The sequence below is a fragment of the Pseudophryne corroboree genome, chromosome 3 (assembly GCF_028390025.1).
Source record: "Pseudophryne corroboree isolate aPseCor3 chromosome 3, aPseCor3.hap2, whole genome shotgun sequence".
Taxonomy (NCBI): Eukaryota; Metazoa; Chordata; class Amphibia; order Anura; family Myobatrachidae; genus Pseudophryne; species Pseudophryne corroboree.
In genome coordinates, this window is record NC_086446.1 from 169661583 (window position 1) to 169681621 (window position 20039).

A 20039-nucleotide genomic window follows, 5' to 3' on the forward strand; every position below is an offset into this window, starting at 1 on the left:
CTTCTAGGCCTTTAATCAATTTAGTAGCTCGCCTTTGAACACTTTCGAGTTCACTGATGTCTTTTTTATACAATGGTGCCCAAAACTGAACACAATATTCCAGGTGCGGACGTACCAATGCCTTTTACAGTGGCATGATTACATCCAAGTCCCTTGTCTCAATTCCCCTTTTTATGCACGCTAGCACCTTACTTGCCTTCTTTACTGCGTTTTGAAATTGTGTATGGTTATTAAGCCTATTATTAATGAATACCCCCAAATTTTTTTCCAACTCTGTTTCCCCTAGGGATTCCCCATTTAATATGTAGGATGCAAGTTTGTTTTTAGTCCCAAAATGCATAAACTTCCATTTGTCTGTATTGAACCTCATTTTCCATTTAGACGCCCAGAGTTCAAGTTTAGATAGCTCATTCTGCAAGGACTCCACATCCAATTCTGAATTATTTACCTTACACAGTTTAGTATCATCTGCAAAGATTGACACTGTGCTTTCCAGGCCTATTTCTAGGTCATTGATAAATATGTTAAACAGTAGTGGTCCGAGTACGGACCCTTGTGGTGTTCCGCTGACTACTGGGGACCAGGTTGAGGACTTCCCGTTGACCACTACTCACTGTACCCTGCTATCCAACCAGCTGCTTATCCATGTGCAAATAGTTTTTCCTAGGCCAAGCTCCTTTAATTTGATCATCAGTCTCCTGTGAGGAACTGTATCGAAGGCTTTAGCAAAATCTAGGAAAACCACATCCACTGCTTTTCCTTGATCAAGATTATTGCTCACTTCCTCGTAGAAGCTAATAAAGTTAGTCTGACATGACCTGTCCCTCACAAACCCATGCTGGTTCTTGCTACTAATCCTAGCGGACTGTAGATACTCCTGTATGCCATCCCTTAGAATTCCTTCCAATATTCCCCACTATAGATGTTAAACTAACTGGTCTGTTGTTTCCTGGAAGATTTTTGGATCCCTTTTTAAATAATGGCACTACATCAGCTATACGCCAATCCTTCGGTACCATGCCTGATCTAATTGAACTATTGAAAATCAAGTATAGGGGTCATGCTAGTTGTAAACTAAGCTCCATAAGAACCCTCGGATGAAGTCCATCAGGACCAGGTGATTTATTAATCTTAATTTCACTTAGTCTCTCCCGGACTACTACCAGGTGATTGTGCCGCACACTTGTGTCGCTTAGCTTAGTCATACAGCCACCTCGGTGGAAATCATTTTTATTGAGGTTAATAATACTGTAGGAGCAAAATTACTCCCAAATTCTGTGATTTTAGCTGTTTTCATGTTTTTCCCCCCAAAAATCATCCAGATCTAAAACCAAAACCAAGCCAAAACCAAAACATGAAAATGGAATTAGAACCAAAACCAAAACACGAAAAGTGCCCGCCGCACATCTCTAATATCGGTGTGTGTATTTATATATGTGTCTAATATATATGTGTGTGTATTTATACATGTGTATAAATACCGCTTCGGACCCAGTGGCTCACTTCGCCCGCCACATGTTATATTCCCACTTGGTTGGTGGCTTGGACCCACCAACCGAGTGGAATACCCTGTGGATGTCGGGATTTTGTATTTAAGTCTCCTGAACGGCGGGATTCTGACACCTGGCATTTTAACTGCATCCCATATATAGCCATGTGCTAGACCTCTACATTATCTGTAGGTATAAATATGGCTCTTTTGTTACACTGACCCTATCCCCATGATGAAGTCAAACTACTGACGAAACGCGTTGGTACTGCTGCACCTGAACCTCTTTATGGACAGATAAGCCTTTTTAATTTATGTTTTTGTACGTTTGCATTTTTACTATTTCGTGGAAATCTGTGGGAAACATGATATACCCGATTGCCTATATGGACTGATAAGCTTGAATTTCCTTTTATTTTGTACGCTTCCAATTTTACCATTTGTCTTTTATATGTTGTATTAAAATTGTGTGAAAAACCTTAATTATCCCTGCTTGTGGATTTCAAATAATAGGATATGTTTGTCCTTAAAAGGTTTTTTAGATACAACTAATTTTAATGGTGAAATAATGATGTAAAAACTGTACGCGCTATGTAATTTTTTCTGTCTTATCTATTTTTATATACCTACCTTGGTCATGTGACCGAAGATACTGTTTGCATCAGATAAGTAGTGTCCATATACTTACACTTGGTCCACTTATAATTTCTTCAGACACTAATTGTGCCCTTTTCTCCATATGTTCTATATATATATATATATATATATATATATAGATATATATATATATAGATATAGATATGCAGCTGGATCGGCACTCTTATAATAGATTAATGATACCTGTGTGCCATTATGAAAATTTTTAGACGGCAAAGTACTCTCCTGGCAGAGAGAGTAAGACACGGCCCTGTCGGATTTGGGATTTGTAAATAGCAGTAAGTTTACTTCAAAAACTTTCTGCTATGTACAAATCCTGCAGTGCCATGTCTTACTCTCTCTGCCAGGAGAGTACTTTGCCGTATATATATATATATATGTATACATACATACACACCCACATACACACCCACGGAAACACCCCTGAATAAATCCTGCCACCCAGCACAGGGCAAGGCCGCTCAGCATGTAAGATGGGCCGCCTCCCGATACGTCAACAATTAGATTGTGGATTCATCAAACTAAGGTTGACCCCTGGCACTGCAACTTGGCTGCGCTGTCAGATGGTCAACCGCCATTTTTTTAATCAGAGCTGCATTGTGACGTCACGCAGTAGCCCCAAAAACGGTCATGGCATGTCCCCATTCAGATCTCCTTGCCACCCCAACTCTGCATTGCCGCCCCATGAATGGCAGCCACTGTCAATTATCTTGCAGCCACAAGGATGATTGTGCGCATGCACAAACCAGATAGATGTGGCCACTGCATACGAACGTGCGGCTGCGTCCATCTCTGAATCAGCCCTAAGAGAGAGTTTTCTGGTAAAAAGATATGAAAAGTACATCTGGCACTAGAAGAGTCACACGGGACTTGGTGCCCTAAGAGGGGCTGTTTGGCATCAGCAATGTATTAGGACACATCTGTAGGTTGCCTTTTTGATCATGAAGTAGGTCTAAAGAGAAAGTGCCACCATTTATACAGCTGATCTTAGTCAATGATTACACATGTTGCAATGAACCATGTGATGAGTAATTTTTTTAAATAATCCTGAAGTGTGTTTTATATTATTGTCAATACATTTAAGCACACTGTATTTCTGGTGATTGTCAGAGGCCCAGTAAATGCTACATTTCATGATTGTACTAATTGATTAGTATTTATTTAATTTTGAAAGTACCCATTTGTAGTTTATATTTTTGATTTGCACTTTTATGTATATGATTGTTTGAATTTTTAGGTCTAGTTTTATTCACAAGTATTCCAAGTGTTGATCCGTGTTGATACGTTCCAAATTGTGTCATTTTGTCCTTAGATATTTAGATATATTGTAAAACATAGTAGGGAATATGGGATCAGTATGATTTGCCGAAGGACGGGATGCCGGCTGTCAGTATACCGACAATGGTATCCCGTCCATCAAAATCCCGACAGCCCTCCTTTAAGCCGCTAACCATCACCTTTACCCTACTCTAACCCTAACCCTCCCTTGTGGGTGCCTAACCCTAACCCTCCCCGGTGGTGCCTAACCCTAACTCTCCCTGCCTGGTACCTAACCCTAACTCTCCCTGCCCGGTACCTAACCCTAACTCTCCCTGCTCAGTACCTAACCGTAACCTTCCCATCCCTGAACCCTAACCTCCCTTTTGATGCCTAAACTCGGTGAGAGAAGTATCGGGATTCCAGGCGTCGGTATTTAGACCCCAGGGTCCCGAGTCCTGTCTGGATGTCGATGTCAGTGTTCCAGCTGCGGGTGGGATTCCGGTGTCCATCGGTATCCTCACTGCATCTTGGGAATATAAGTAGTGGTATTTGCATTAGTAGGCAGCAAACATATTGTAATAAGTACACTTTACCCATCATTAAGCCCATGAGAGATTTATACACTTTTAGAGTTGTTTTATGCTGCACTATAAAAGATAAGGAAAAGAGTTATTCCATTACTAGGTATAATATAAGTATTTTAATAATGTAAGTTGTATGTATTACTCTGAGGAATATGTGTTATACTGTAGAATATTGTTATAAAGGTACTTTGTTAGAGAAGTTTAAGGAACTTCTAACTGACCAGTGAGATGAACAATTCCATTGAAAATGGTTCATTGTAAATGGTGAATTTGGACATACTCTCTGTGTAAATTGTTTGATGTGAAAAAGGTGAGAGACAGAAGTTGCGCACAGAGGGCGGGAGAGACCAGAGTCAGATTAAGGACCACATGCAGCATTGGCAATGATTAGCGATGCCAATGCTGCAAATGTTCAAGGGTCTATACTGAGAAGGGGAGTAGCTGTGGCCAGTACTGTGTGGGTGTGGTCAGAGCCACATGGGTGACAGGCAGTGGGTGATGGGGAGAGGTGACAGGGAGAATCAGTGGGTGGGAGAGGGTGACAGGCAGTTAGTGATGGTGAGAGACAGTGGGAAGAGATGCTGGTGCAAACAGCGGATGAGTAGAAAGAGGTGTACCGAAAGGCTGGCACAGACAGAGGATGGTAAGAGAGGCTGGTGCAGACAAAGGATGTTCAGAAAGGTTGGCATGGAAGGGAAGAGAGGCTGGTACAGACAGAGGATGTGCAGAAAGGCTGGCACAAAGGACAGGAAGAGAGGCTAGTGCAGACGGGATGGGCAGAGAGGCTGGTGCAGAGGAAGGGAAGAGGGGCTAGTGCAAGCAGAGGATGGGCAGAGAGGCTGACACAAAGGACAGGAAGAGAGGGTGGTGCAGACAGCGGATGGACAGAGAGGCTGACACAAAAAAACTAGAAGAGATGCTGGTGCAGACAGGGGATGGGTAGAGAGGCTGGTGCAGAGGAAAGGAAGAGGGACTGGTGGAGAGTATTGGCAGTGAGGCTGACACAGAGGATATGAAGAAAGGCTGGTGCAGAGAGAAAAGGGGCAGAGTGGCTGGTGCAGACAGTGCAAAGAGGCTGGTGCAGAGGAAGAGATGATGGGCTGGTGCAGACAGATGATGTACAGAGAGGCTGGCACAGAGGAAGTAAAGAAAAGCTGGCATAGAGGATGGGCAGAAAAGCTGCCACTGAAAGAAGAAGGGCAGAATAGTATATAGAAGAATAGTTGAGAAAAGGACTGAGAGGCTGACATAGGCAAGGACAGATAGAGGAGAATGAAGAAGAAAAAAGACGGGAAGAAACTGACCTGTTGGAGGAGGAGATATGGGATCAGGGGCTGGCCGCAAACTATATGGTACTATACAGTACCCCTGCCTGCTGCTCCCTCCACAGATTAAATACAGTATGTCAGAATCATGACATGGTACCTGAACCAGTCGCCTGTTAGGAGACTTGGCTAGCCAGGAAATCATTCCATCAAGGCTCACATAAGGCACTGGGAGCCACAGCGGACAATTATTTTGATGTCACATGCACAGCGGCATAACTAGATTTGAAAGGGGGCCACGGCAATTAAAAAATGTCACCCCTTTGAAAACTGTTCTTCCTCCTGCAAGCAAACATTCTTGACATGCTCATCTTCTATTATCTGTTTTGTTTTAAATATTTTGCTAACAAATCTAAACACACTCTCATTGCCACTCAGACCACACCACAGTCCTCTACATGCCACTCAGACCACACGATAGGCCTCCACATGCCACTCAGACCATACCACAGGCCTCCACATGCCACTCAGACCACACGATAGGCCTCCACATGCCACTCAGACCATACCACAGGCCTCCACATGCCACTCAGACCATACCACAGTCCTCTACATGCCACTCAGACCACACCACAGTCCACTACATGCCACTCAGACCACACCGCAGACCTCCACATGCCACTAAGACAACACCACAGGCCGCACATACCACTTGGACAACCTCATATGTCTCCACAAACCACTGTGCATTCACATATATATTGTGCCTCTTGAAAAAGGTCCATGCCAGCACCGAAACGTTGAGGATCTGTGTGTCTGTCTATCTATCTATCTATCTATCTATCTATCTATCTATCTATCTATCTATCTATCTATCTATCTATCTATCTATCTATCATCTATCTATTCTAGATATATAGATATACACACACACATAAAATAAACACAAACATATGCAAAGATAGATAGATAGATATACACACAGACACAAAAACACACATGAAATAGACATATAAAATATTATTAATAAAAAATGCTTCAGAATATTTATGTGGCGCTGTACGTGGTCTTGCTTCTGTTAGTCTGTGCCTCTTCTGATGGCAGCTGCCAGCCATGGAGAGGGGGTGAGGGGGGGGGGAGGGGCATAGGCACACATGAGGCGGTAGCTGAGGTACACAAGGGGAAAGGAGCTGAGGAATGGAGGGGAGGGCGGGTAGAGGGACACCTGGGGGAGGGGGGACAGAGGCAAAGAGGGCAGGGGGGGAGGTATCAGACACAGATAGTGGGATATTGGCATGGATGGAAAACATAAAGCAGATATACAGAATGTATAAAAGGGGGAGGGGCAGAGGCACAGTTGGAGGGGTGGCAGAAACACAGCTGATATAGGTGAATGAGGCACACATGGGGTGAGTAGGAGCAGAGGCATAAATGGGGCTGGGAGTGGGGTTAGATTTGCCAGCATTTGGGATGCAGGTGGTCAGCCAAAACATAACCCTCTGCGTTGCTGCCTAAACTTAGCCCCCCCCCCCCCCCTGCATACCCCTATCCTTCCCGGGGTGGAAGGGGGGGGGGTGCCTAGTCCCAACCACCTCTTTCCGCAGCCTAAAGCTAACCTCTCCCCCACCCCCATGGCTTACCTGTTCTGCATCCCAGTGGATGGTCATTTGGCATCTTGGCTGTCAAGATTCCGACACCGGGATGGTGAACCTATTTGGTATGCCGGTGTAGGAATTCCGAATAGTGTCAGGATTCCGGCATCTGAATTATGACTGCAGGTATCCCAACAGCCGGGATCCTAACCAGATCCCCACATGGGGATAAAGGGAAAGAGGCACACATGGGTGGGTAGGAGCAGAGGTGCATAAGGGGATATAAGGAAAGAGGCACACAACATGAGGATGTAGGGGAAAGAGGCACACATGGGATATAGGGGAAATAGGCAAACATGGGATATAGGGGAAAATAGGAATTTAATACCTACCGGTAATTCCTTTTCTTGTAGTCCGTAGTGGATACTGGGATGACATTAATACCATGGGGTATAGATAGGGTCCAATGGAGCCTAGCACTTTAAGAAATCATTAGTATGTGCTTGCTCCTCTCCTCTATGCTCCTCCTAGCAGACTCAGTCTAAGAAAACTGTGCCCGAGGAGACGGACATACTTTGAGAGAAAAATACACAAAAGTGGTGACGTAACGAACCAACACACAACAACAAGAAGGGTAGCAGTGCTAACCAGAACAGAGGAATGCAACGCTAACCATAACTAAGGATATCAACGCTAACCAAACCTGGAATAGGGACAGCAACAGCAGACTCAACCAAGAACACTTACAACAAGGTAAGCAGGAACACGAAGCACTGAGGTGGGTGCCCAGTATCCACTACGGACTACGAGAAAAGGAATTACAGGTAGGTATTAAATTACTATTTTCTCTAACGTCCTAGTGGATACTGGGATGACATTAGTACCATGGGGAAGTCCCAAAGCTCCCAGAACGGGTGTGAGAGTGCTGAGACCCCTGCAAAACCGCCTGACCAAACTTAAGGTCATCTCTGGCCAAGGTGTTGAACCTATAGAACTTCACGAATGTGTTCGACCCAGACCAAGTAGCTGCACGGCACAACTGTAAGGCTGAGACGCCCCGGGCAGCCGCCCTGGAAGAACCCACTGACCTTGTGGGGTGGGCCTGGATAGAACTCAGCAGCGGCAATGCTGCCAAAGAATAGTCTTGTTGAATAGTCAACCTGAGCCAACGAACAATGGACTGCTTAGAAGCAGGACATCCAATTTTGGTAGTGTCATAAAGGACAGAAAGTGAGTCAGATTTCCAGTGATGAGCTGTCCTGTTCACGTAAATCCGCAAAGCTCTCACAATGTCCAAGGACTTTGGAGCAACCGATGTGTCAGCCAGCACCGGAACTACTATTGGCAGATTGATGTGAATGGCCGACACCACTTTTGGCAAAAACTGTGGGTGAGTCCTGAGCTCCGCCCTATCTTTGTCAAATATCAAATATGGGCTCTTACAGGATAAGGCCCCCAACTCTGACACATGGCTTTGCTAAGGCTAAAGCCAGCAACAGAACAGTCTTCCAAGTAAGATATTTCAATGCCACCCTGTGTAAGAGTTCATCCGAGTACGACTGGAGAAAGGTCAATACCACAGTGAGACCCCATGGAGCCGTGGGAGGGACAAAGGGTGAGTGAATGCAAAGAACACCCTTTAGGAATGTCTGTACTTCCGGAAATACCGCCAGCTGTTTCTGGAAGAAGATGGAGAGAACCGAAATCTGAACTTTGATGGAGCCTAACATTAGGCCCATATCTATACCTGTTTGCAGGAAGAGCAGAAAACGGCCAAGTTGAAATTCCATAGGATAGTATTTTCTTCCCTCACACCAAGAAACATATTTCTTCCAGATACGGTGGTAATGTTTTGACGTGACCACCTTATGGGCCTGGACCCTAGTTGAAATAACCTTGGAGAGAAGTCCCTGTTCTGGCTAGAATCTCCCTCTCAACCTCCAAGCTGTCAAACGTAGCCACAGTAAGTCTGGATAGATGAACAGCTTTTGTTGAAGAAGGTCCTTGAGGAGCGGCAGAGGCCAGGGCTCCTCCAGAGACATGGTCAGGAGGTCTGCATACCAGGCCCGTTGAGGCCAATCTGGTCAATTAGAATTGCCTGAATGCTTTCCCTTTTGAGTCTTTGTAGAACTCTTTGAATGAGAGGGTTTGGAGGAAAAAGGTACACAAACTGGTAAGTTCATGGTGCCATCATAGCGTCCACAGCTGCCGCCTGCGGATTCATCGTTCTGGAACAGTAACGATGGAGTTTCTTGTTAAGTCGAGAAGCCATCAGGTCTATCTTCGGACAGCCCCACTGGTGAACCAGCTGTTGAAACCCTCAGGCCCCATTTTCCCAGATGGAGGTCGTGCCTGCTGAGGAAGTCCGCTTACCAGTTGTCCACTCCTGGAATGAATATGGCTATGTTCTGTAAGAAGGCGAGTAGCAAAGTCGATGCTGTGTAGCAGACGCTCCCCAGACACCACTTTTAACAGGACATCGTCCAAGTAGGGGGCTATGTTGATTCCCATCATGCGCAATTGCAGCATCATCTCCGCCATCACCTTTGTGAACACCCTTGGAGCTGTGGAGAGACCAAAGGGTAAGGCCTGAAACTGGTAGAGGTGGTCCAGTATAGCGAACCAGAGGTAAGCCTGATGAGGAGGCTATATTGGGACATGCAGGTATGCATCCTTGAAATCCAGGGATACCAGAAACTCCCCCTCCTCCAGACCGGAGATCACTGTCCTTAATGATTCCATCTTGAATTCGAACAAACGAAGATATGGGTTCAGAGATTTGAGGTTCAACATTGGTCATACCGAGCTGTCCGGCTTCGGAACTACAAATAGACTCAAGTAAAATCTCTTGTTGTGCAGCAGAGGAGGTACTGGAACAATAACTCCTGTTATAAGCAGTTTGTGAACAGCTTTTTGCAATGTAACTCTTTCTGCATGTGAATCTGTTAAGCCTGACCTGAAGTATCTGAGAGGAGGTAGTATTAGAAATTTCAACTGGTATCCTTGGGATATGAGATCCCTCACCCAAGGATCCCGGCAGGACTTTGCTCACACATGGGCGAAGTGCTGAAGGTGAGCACCTACTTGAAAGTCGCCTTGTTGCTGGGGCCAACCATCACGCGGAGGGCCTAGTGGATGATGATCCGGAGGCTTGGTCCAGAGATCCAGCAGCCACTGGTTTACCGGACTTACCTCAATATCCTCTAGCAGCATTTGAGGCACCTCTAGCTCTGCCTCTGAATCTGGCCACACGAAAGGACTGCAGAGAGGGCCCAGGATAGAGGCATCTACCAGGAGGCGCAGCAACTGCACATATGTTGACTTACCCGCCGTTGCCTGAGAAATCCACTTGTTCGGTTCTTCTCCAAACAAGGCCTCTCCGGTAAAAGGAAGAATCTTCACACCTTTCTTGGAATTAGCATCCGCTGACCTTTGTCGCATCCACAGAGCGCTGCGAGCCGAGACTGCCCTAGCCGTGGCACGCCATTGATGAGACATACTTCCTTAATGGCCTCACTTTTTTTTTTGTCAGTATTGACCCATGCCTCTTTAAGAGGGCGTTTAATTCCCGGAGATAGGAATGGTGGCAGAGGAATTTGGTAACACAATAGAACAATTCTTCTTCAGGTTCTGTCTCCTTATACGGTGTGTTGAGGACTTCTCTAATAGAATAAACCATAGCCTCAACACCCAGAGATAGAGTATTGTCACCTACCACATCCACCTCTCCTACATCCAGATCTGGTATGTCAGTATCAGAGACAGACTGGAGAACTTGTGTGTATGAGAGACCACCAGGGCATACTTACCGACAATCTGGCTGCCCCCTCCGGAAGGAGGCAGCCAGGTCGGAGCAGCAGGGGCGTGGCGATGGTGGAGGCTGACGTTTAGGGGTGGGATTGGGGGCGTGGCCGCATGCTCACGTTATCATAGCCCCGCCCCCTATCTAGCAATGCCAATAATATTGGCATTGCAAGGCAGGGGGCGAGCCATCGCGTCATCTGACCCCCAGACCGCCCACTTTGAACTGCACAGCCGAGGAGGTTTGTTAGGAGATGCGGGGGAGATTCGGGGGGACGCGGGGGGTTGCAGGTTGTGGGCGCTCGGCCGGGAGACTTGCCCACCCTTCTGGGAGGCCGGGAGCGCCACCCGATTTTCGGCAGCCTCCCGGCCACTCCGGGAGAGTAGGCAAGTATGCACCGGGGAGGGGTGGGGGGGGGCAGAAGAGCAGTTAAAGCAGCACTCTGCTGGGTATAAACAGAGCCTTAGAAAGGCAGATTGTTGTATATTAATATTAACCTATATGCTCCCCCACTTATATAAAACCACCTGTATCAGTACAATTGTGATTTATCAGGGTCAGTGGAGGAGCAGCGCTTGCATGCAGCCTGGAGGTCAGCAGCAGCTGGAAATGGCGCCTTTCAGTGTCTGGTCTCGCTCTCCGGGAAGCCCCGCCCGCTCCATGGCGCGCGGTTCCTCTCAGTTTATACTGGCTGTATATATGAAATTTGTGTAAAACAAGGAGTTTAATAACCCCCTTTACCTCAGTGCCAGTCTGGGGTCCACAGTTCATAGCCAGGTGACCGCCATGCCCTTATACCGCCATGTTCACCGGGGACCCGCTAACCAGGACCCCGGTGTCTGTACTCACCGCACTGTGTCTTTGGCATCTGTTAGTGGTGGAGGCATGCAGCCGGCGTGGGCTCACACCCTGGGGGCATGAGAAACAGCGCCTCAGGAGCTTAGTGTCCTGTCAGCAGGGCTACGAACCATTAACTCTATAGGAAGTTGGGTCGGTTTCCCCCTGAGTCCCACGATGCAGGCAGACTGGTTGCCAACAAGTACTGCCTGAAAATAACAAACTAAATAAAAGTTTTGATGAAAACTCTCTGGAGCTTCAGAGCAGAGCCGGCGCAACCCGCTCAGCAGAGTCTGCAAAGCAGGGAGGCGCTGGCCAAGAGAGGCGCTCTCCCTGCTCTGAGACTCCGCTGCTGTGCGCTGCTGCTGCCGGCTGCCACAGCAACAAGAGGCTCGAGACCAGTCCACCAGCAGATCTTCCCTCCCTCCTCCTACCAGCAGAACACGCAGGGGGGGGGGGGGGGGGGGGGATTCACTCCATCGTCCGCACAGGCTGGCCACTTTCACTTTCTATTCCACGTCCTGGCTGCAGCGGCAGCCTGCTTGTGATTTATGACATGAAGCTGTTCTCCGTTCTCCCTGCTCTCCAGCCCTCCCCCTCTACAACATGCTGATGCAGGGGCTTGAGTGTGGTCAGAGCAGGCCGAGTTTAACTCTTTGAAACCTGTTTTCTAATGTATTGAAGAATGCTGCTGCTGTAAGTGTGTGCTTTCTATATATTTTTTTTGTTACCAGAGCTCTATCTATCTAGGGGGTGAGGGGAAGAGAGCAATTATTATATGTATAAGTGGCACTGAAACTGTGGGCATGTGTATAAGTAGCACACACGTATATGTGTAACTGTATACGTGACACTGCTACCGTGGGCATTATTATGTGTGTAAGCGGCACTGATACCGTGGGCATTATTATGTGTGTAAGCGGCACTGCTACCGTGGGCATTATTGTGTGTGTAAGCGGCACTGCTACCGTGGGCATTATTGTGTGTGTAAACGGCACTGCTACCTTGGGCATTATTGTGTGTGTAAGCGGCACTGCTACCGTGGGCATTATTATTAGAGATGAGCGGGTTCGGTTTCTCTGAATCCGAACCCGCACGAACTTCATGTTTTTTTTCACGGGTCCGAGCGACTCGGATCTTCCCGCCTTGCTCGGTTAACCCGAGCGCGCCCGAACGTCATCATGACGCTGTCGGATTCTCGCGAGACTCGGATTCTATATAAGGAGCCGCGCGTCGCCGCCATTTTCACACGTGCATTGAGATTGATAGGGAGAGGACGTGGCTGGCGTCCTCTCCATTTAGATTAGGAGAGAGAGAGATTGACCTGAGGCTGATACTGTAGAAGAGAGTGCAGAGTTTAGTGACTGACCACAGTGACCACCAGCAGTGCAGTTGTTTTATTTAATATATCCGTTCTCTGCCTGAAAAAAACGGTACACAGTGACTCAGTCACATACCATATCTGTGTGCACTGCTCAGCCCAGTGTGCTGCATGCCTGCATCATCTATGTATATATTATATATCTGACTGTGCTCAGCTCACACAGCTTATAATTGTGGGGGAGACTGGGGAGCACTGCAGTGCCAGTTATAGGTTATAGCAGGAGCCAGGAGTACAAGACAGTCACATACCATATCTGTGTGCACTGCTCAGCCCAGTGTGCTGCATCATCTATGTATATATATTATATATCTGACTGTGCTCAGCTCACACAGCTTATAATTGTGGGGGAGACTGGGGAGCACTGCAGTGCCAGTTATAGGTTATAGCAGGAGCCAGGAGTACATATTATATTAAAATTAAACAGTGCACACTTTTGCTGCAGGAGTGCCACTGCCAGTGTGACTGACCAGTGACCTGACCACACTGACCACCAGTATAGTTAGTAGTATACTATATTGTGATTGCCTGAAAAAGTTAAACACTCGTCGTGTGACTTCACTTGTGTGGTGTTTTTTTTTTTATTCTATAAAAAACTCATTCTGCTGACAGACAGTGTCCAGCAGGTCCGTCATTATATAATATATATACCTGTCCGGCTGCAGTAGTGATATATATATATTTTTTATATCATTATTTATCATCCAGTCGCAGCAGACACAGTACGGTAGTTCACGGCTGTAGCTACCTCTGTGTCGGCACTCGGCAGTACATCCATAATTGTATACCACCTACCCGTGGTTTTTTTTTCTTTCTTCTTTATACATACATACTACTACATCTCTTTATCAACCAGTCTATATTAGCAGCAGACACAGTACAGTACGGTAGTTCACGGCTGTGGCTACCTCTGTGTCGGCACTCGGCAGTCCGTCCATAATTGTATACCACCTAACCGTGGTTTTTTTTTCTTTCTTCTTTATACATACATACTACGACATCTCTTTATCAACCAGTCTATATTAGCAGCAGACACAGTACAGTACGGTAGTTCACGGCTGTGGCTACCTCTGTGTCGGCACTCGGCAGTCCGTCCATAATTGTATACCACCTAACCGTGGTTTTTTTTTCTTTCTTCTTCATACATACATACTACGACATCTCTTTATCAACCAGTCTATATTAGCAGCAGACACAGTACAGTACGGTAGTTCACGGCTGTGGCTACCTCTGTGTCGGCACTCGGCAGTCCGTCCATAATTGTATACCACCTACCCGTGGTTTTTTTTTCTTTCTTCTTTATACATACATACTACTACATCTCTTTATCAACCAGTCTATATTAGCAGCAGACACAGTACAGTACGGTAGTTCACGGCTGTGGCTACCTCTGTGTCGGCACTCGGCAGTCCGTCCATAATTGTATACCACCTACCCGTGGTTTTTTTTTCCTTTCTTCTTCATACATACATACTACGACATCTCTTTATCAACCAGTCTATATTAGCAGCAGACACAGTACAGTACGGTAGTTCACGGCTGTGGCTACCTCTGTGTCGGCACTCGGCAGTCCGTCCATAATTGTATACCACCTAACCGTGGTTTTTTTTTCTTTCTTCTTCATACATACATACTACGACATCTCTTTATCAACCAGTCTATATTAGCAGCAGACACAGTACGGTAGTTCACGGCTGTAGCTACCTCTGTGTCGGCACTCGGCAGTCCGTCCATAATTGTATACTAGTATCCATCCATCTCCATTGTTTACCTGAGGTGCCTTTTAGTTGTGCCTATTAAAATATGGAGAACAAAAATGTTGAGGTTCCAAAATTAGGGAAAGATCAAGATCCACTTCCACCTCGTGCTGAAGCTGCTGCCACTAGTCATGGCCGAGACGATGAAATGCCAGCAACGTCGTCTGCCAAGGCCGATGCCCAATGTCATAGTACAGAGCATGTCAAATCCAAAACACCAAATATCAGTAAAAAAAGGACTCCAAAACCTAAAATAAAATTGTCGGAGGAGAAGCGTAAACTTGCCAATATGCCATTTACCACACGGAGTGGCAAGGAACGGCTGAGGCCCTGGCCTATGTTCATGGCTAGTGGTTCAGCTTCACATGAGGATGGAGGCACTCAGCCTCTCGCTAGAAAAATGAAAAGACTCAAGCTGGCAAAAGCAGTAGCACCGCAAAGAACTGTGCGTTCTTCGAAATCCCAAATCCACAAGGAGAGTCCAATTGTGTCGGTTGCGATGCCTGACCTTCCCAACACTGGACGTGAAGAGCATGCGCCTTCCACCATTTGCACGCCCCCTGCAAGTGCTGGAAGGAGCACCCGCAGTCCAGTTCCTGATAGTCAGATTGAAGATGTCAGTGTTGAAGTACACCAGGATGAGGAGGATATGGGTGTTGCTGGCGCTGGGGAGGAAATTGACCAGGAGGATTCTGATGGTGAGGTGGTTTGTTTAAGTCAGGCACCCGGGGAGACACCTGTTGTCCGTGGGAGGAATATGGCCGTTGACATGCCTGGTGAAAATACAAAAAAAATCAGCTCTTCGGTGTGGAACTATTTTAACAGAAATGCGGACAACAGGTGTCAAGCCGTGTGTTCCCTTTGTCAAGCTGTAATAAGTAGGGGTAAGGACGTTAACCACCTCGGAACATCCTCCCTTATACGTCACCTGCAGCGCATTCATAATAAGTCAGTGACAAGTTCAAAAACTTTGGGTGACAGCGGAAGCAGTCCACTGACCAGTAAATCCCTTCCTCTTGTAACCAAGCTCAGGCAAACCACCCCACCAACTCCCTCAGTGTCAATTTCCTCCTTCCCCAGGAATGCCAATAGTCCTGCAGGCAATGTCACTGGCAATTCTGACGAGTCCTCTCCTGCCTGGGATTCCTCCGATGCATCCTTGTGTGTAACGCCTACTGCTGCTGGCGCTGCTGTTGTTGCTGCTGGGAGTCGATGGTCATCCCAGAGGGGAAGTCGTAAGCCCACTTGTACTACTTCCAGTAAGCAATTGACTGTTCAACAGTCCTTTGCGAGGAAGATGAAATATCACAGCAGTCATCCTGCTGCAAAGCGGATAACTGAGGCCTTGACAACTATGTTGGTGTTAGACATGCGTCCGGTATCCGCCGTTAGTTCACAGGGAACTAGACAATTTATTGAGGCAGTGTGCCCCCGTTACCAAATACCATCTAGGTTCCACTTCTCTAGGCAGGCGATACCGAGAATGTACACGGACGTCAGAAAAAGACTCACCAGTGTCCTAAAAAATGCAGTTGTACCCAATGTCCACTTAACCACGGACATGTGGACAAGTGGAGCAGGGCAGGGTCAGGACTATATGACTGTGACAGCCCACTGGGTAGATGTATGGACTCCCGCCGCAAGAACAGCAGCGGCGGCACCAGTAGCAGCATCTCGCAAACGCCAACTCTTTCCTAGGCAGGCTACGCTTTGTATCACCGGTTTCCAGAATACGCACACAGCTGAAAACCTCTTACGGCAACTGAGGAAGATCATCGCGGAATGGCTTACCCCAATTGGACTCTCCTGTGGATTTGTGGCATCGGACAACGCCAGCAATATTGTGTGTGCATTAAATATGGGCAAATTCCAGCACGTCCCATGTTTTGCACATACCTTGAATTTGGTGGTGCAGAATTATTTAAAAAACGACAGGGGCGTGCAAGAGATGCTGTCGGTGGCCAGAAAAATTGCGGGACACTTTCGGCGTACAGGCACCACGTACAGAAGACTGGAGCACCACCAAAAACTACTGAACCTGCCCTGCCATCATCTGAAGCAAGAAGTGGTAACGAGGTGGAATTCAACCCTCTATATGCTTCAGAGGTTGGAGGAGCAGCAAAAGGCCATTCAAGCCTATACAATTGAGCACGATATAGGAGGTGGAATGCACCTGTCTCAAGCGCAGTGGAGAATGATTTCAACGTTGTGCAAGGTTCTGATGCCCTTTGAACTTGCCACACGTGAAGTCAGTTCAGACACTGCCAGCCTGAGTCAGGTCATTCCCCTCATCAGGCTTTTGCAGAAGAAGCTGGAGACATTGAAGGAGGAGCTAACACGGAGCGATTCCGCTAGGCATGTGGGACTTGTGGATGGAGCCCTTAATTCGCTTAACAAGGATTCACGGGTGGTCAATCTGTTGAAATCAGAGCACTACATTTTGGCCACCGTGCTCGATCCTAGATTTAAAGCCTACCTTGGATCTCTCTTTCCGGCAGACACAAGTCTGCTGGGGTTGAAAGACCTGCTGGTGAGAAAATTGTCAAGTCAAGCGGAACGCGACCTGTCAACATCTCCTCCTTCACATTCTCCCGCAACTGGGGGTGCGAGGAAAAGGCTCAGAATTCCGAGCCCACCCGCTGGCGGTGATGCAGGGCAGTCTGGAGCGACTGCTGATGCTGACATCTGGTCCGGACTGAAGGACCTGACAACGATTACGGACATGTCGTCTACTGTCACTGCATATGATTCTCTCACCATTGAAAGAATGGTGGAGTATTATATGAGTGACCGCATCCAAGTAGGCACGTCACACAGTCCATACTTATACTGGCAGGAAAAAGAGGCAATTTGGAGGCCATTGCACAAACTGGCTTTATTCTACCTAAGTTGCCCTCCCACAAGTGTGTACTCCGAAAGAGTGTTTAGTGCCGCCGCTCACCTTGTCAGCAATCGGCGTACGAGGTTACATCCAGAAAATGTGGAGAAGATGATGTTCATTAAAATGAATTATAATCAATTCCTCCGCGGAGACATTGACCAGCAGCAATTGCCTCCACAAAGTACACAGGGAGCTGAGATGGTGGATTCCAGTGGGGACGAATTGATAATCTGTGAGGAGGGGGATGTACACGGTGATATATCGGAGGGTGATGATGAGGTGGACATCTTGCCTCTGTAGAGCCAGTTTGTGCAAGGAGAGATTAATTGCTTCTTTTTTGGGGGGGGTCCAAACCAACCCGTCATATCAGTCACAGTCGTGTGGCAGACCCTGTCACTGAAATGATGGGTTGGTTAAAGTGTGCATGTCCTGTTTTGTTTATACAACATAAGGGTGGGTGGGAGGGCCCAAGGACAATTCCATCTTGCACCTCTTTTTTCTTTTATTTTTCTTTGCGTCATGTGCTGTTTGGGGAGGGTTTTTTGGAAGGGACATCCTGCGTGACACTGCAGTGCCACTCCTAAATGGGCCCGGTGTTTGTGTCGGCCACTAGGGTCGCTAATCTTACTCACACAGTCAGCTACCTCATTGCGCCTCTTTTTTTCTTTGCGTCATGTGCTGATTGGGGAGGGTTTTTTGGAAGGGACATCCTGCGTGACACTGCAGTGCCACTCCTAAATGGGCCCGGTGTTTGTGTCGGCCACTAGGGTCGCTAATCTTACTCACACAGTCAGCTACCTCATTGCGCCTCTTTTTTTCTTTGCGTCATGTGCTGATTGGGGAGGGTTTTTTGGAAGGGACATCCTGCGTGACACTGCAGTGCCACTCCTAAATGGGCCCGGTGTTTGTGTCGGCCACTAGGGTCGCTAATCTTACTCACACAGTCAGCTACCTCATTGCGCCTCTTTTTTTCTTTGCGTCATGTGCTGATTGGGGAGGGTTTTTTGGAAGGGACATACTACGTGACACTGCAGTGCCACTCCTAAATGGGCCCGGTGTTTGTGTCGGCCACTAGGGTCGCTAATCTTACTCACACAGTCAGCTACCTCATTGCGCCTCTTTTTTTCTTTGCGTCATGTGCTGATTGGGGAGGGTTTTTTGGAAGGGACATCCTGCGTGACACTGCAGTGCCACTCCTAAATGGGCCCGGTGTTTGTGTCGGCCACTAGGGTCGCTTATCTTACTCACACAGTCAGCTACCTCATTGCGCCTCTTTTTTTCTTTGCGTCATGTGCTGATTGGGGAGGGTTTTTTGGAAGGGACATCCTGCGTGACACTGCAGTGCCACTCCTAGATGGGCCAGGTGTTTGTGTCGGCCACTAGTGTCGCTTAGCTTAGTCATCCAGCGACCTTGGTGCAAATTTTAGGACTAAAAATAATATTGTGAGGTGTGAGGTATTCAGAATAGACTGAAAATGAGTGGAAATTATGGTTTTTGAGGTTAATAATAATATGGGATCAAAATGACCCCCAAATTCTATGATTTAAGCTGTTTTTTAGTGTTTTTTTAAAAAAAACACCCGAATCCAAAACACACCCGAATCCGACAAAAAAAATTCGGTGAGGTTTTGCCAAAACGCGGTCGAACCCAAAACACGGCCGCGGAACCGAACCCAAAACCAAAACACAAAACCCGAAAAATTTCAGGCGCTCATCTCTAATTATTATGTGTGTAAGCGGCACTGCTACCGTGGGCATTATTATGTGTGTAAGCGGCACTGCTACCGTGGGCATTATTATGTGTGTAAGCGGCACTGCTACCGTGGGCATTATTGTGTGTGTAAGCGGCACTGATACCGTGGGCATTATTGTGTGTGTAAGCGGCACTGATATCATGGGCATTATTATGTGTATAAGCGGCACTGATATCATGGGCATTATTATGTGTATAAGCGGCACTGCTACCGTGGGCATTAGTGTGTGTGTAAGCGGCACTGATATCATGGGCATTATTATGTATATAAGCAGCACTGATATCATGGGCATTATTATGTGTATAAGCGGCACTGATACCGTGGGCATTATTGTTTGTATAAGCGGCACTGCTACCGTGGGCATTATTATGTGTAAGCGGCACGGATACTGTGAGCATTATTATGTGTAACTGTATACGTGGCACTGATACCGTGGGCATTATTATGTGCTATCATGGGAATTGTGTATATGGGGCACTACTGTGTAGCATAACGTGAATATGGGGCAGTACTGTGTGACGTAATATGAAATAGGGGCACTACATACTGACGATACTTTTGTGCTACTGTGTGGTGTAATTAGAATTTGGGGTACAATTGTGTGGGCACACCCCTTCCTTGTGAGACCTCACTTGCCTTCAGTGTGTGCTTTCCCTTTATTAAGTATTGGAGAGAGGGCGCAAATTTATAGTTTGCAGGGAGGCGCCAAACACCCTAGCACCGGCCCTGCTTCAGAGGAATGCACCCGGCTTCTTGGGCACATTTTTCTAAACTGAGTCT

The 20039-nt window shown here is 47.0% G+C and overlaps 1 protein-coding gene across 7 annotated transcripts in view; it reads left to right on the forward strand.

The window, feature by feature from the left end:
- The window catches only part of LRRC18 (leucine rich repeat containing 18), a 104487-nt gene that overhangs the window by 32765 nt on the left and 51683 nt on the right, over positions 1–20039 (forward strand). For 2 of the 7 annotated variants that reach the window (XM_063958582.1, XM_063958583.1), the window contains exon 1: positions 11954–12182. The exons of the other annotated variants lie outside the window; for them this stretch is intronic. In XM_063958582.1, the coding sequence (XP_063814652.1) occupies positions 12172–12182 (11 nt within the window). In that variant the 5' untranslated portion in view covers positions 11954–12171. Of the gene's footprint in view, positions 1–11953; positions 12183–20039 lie in introns of those variants that run through there. 7 annotated transcript variants of the gene reach the window in all.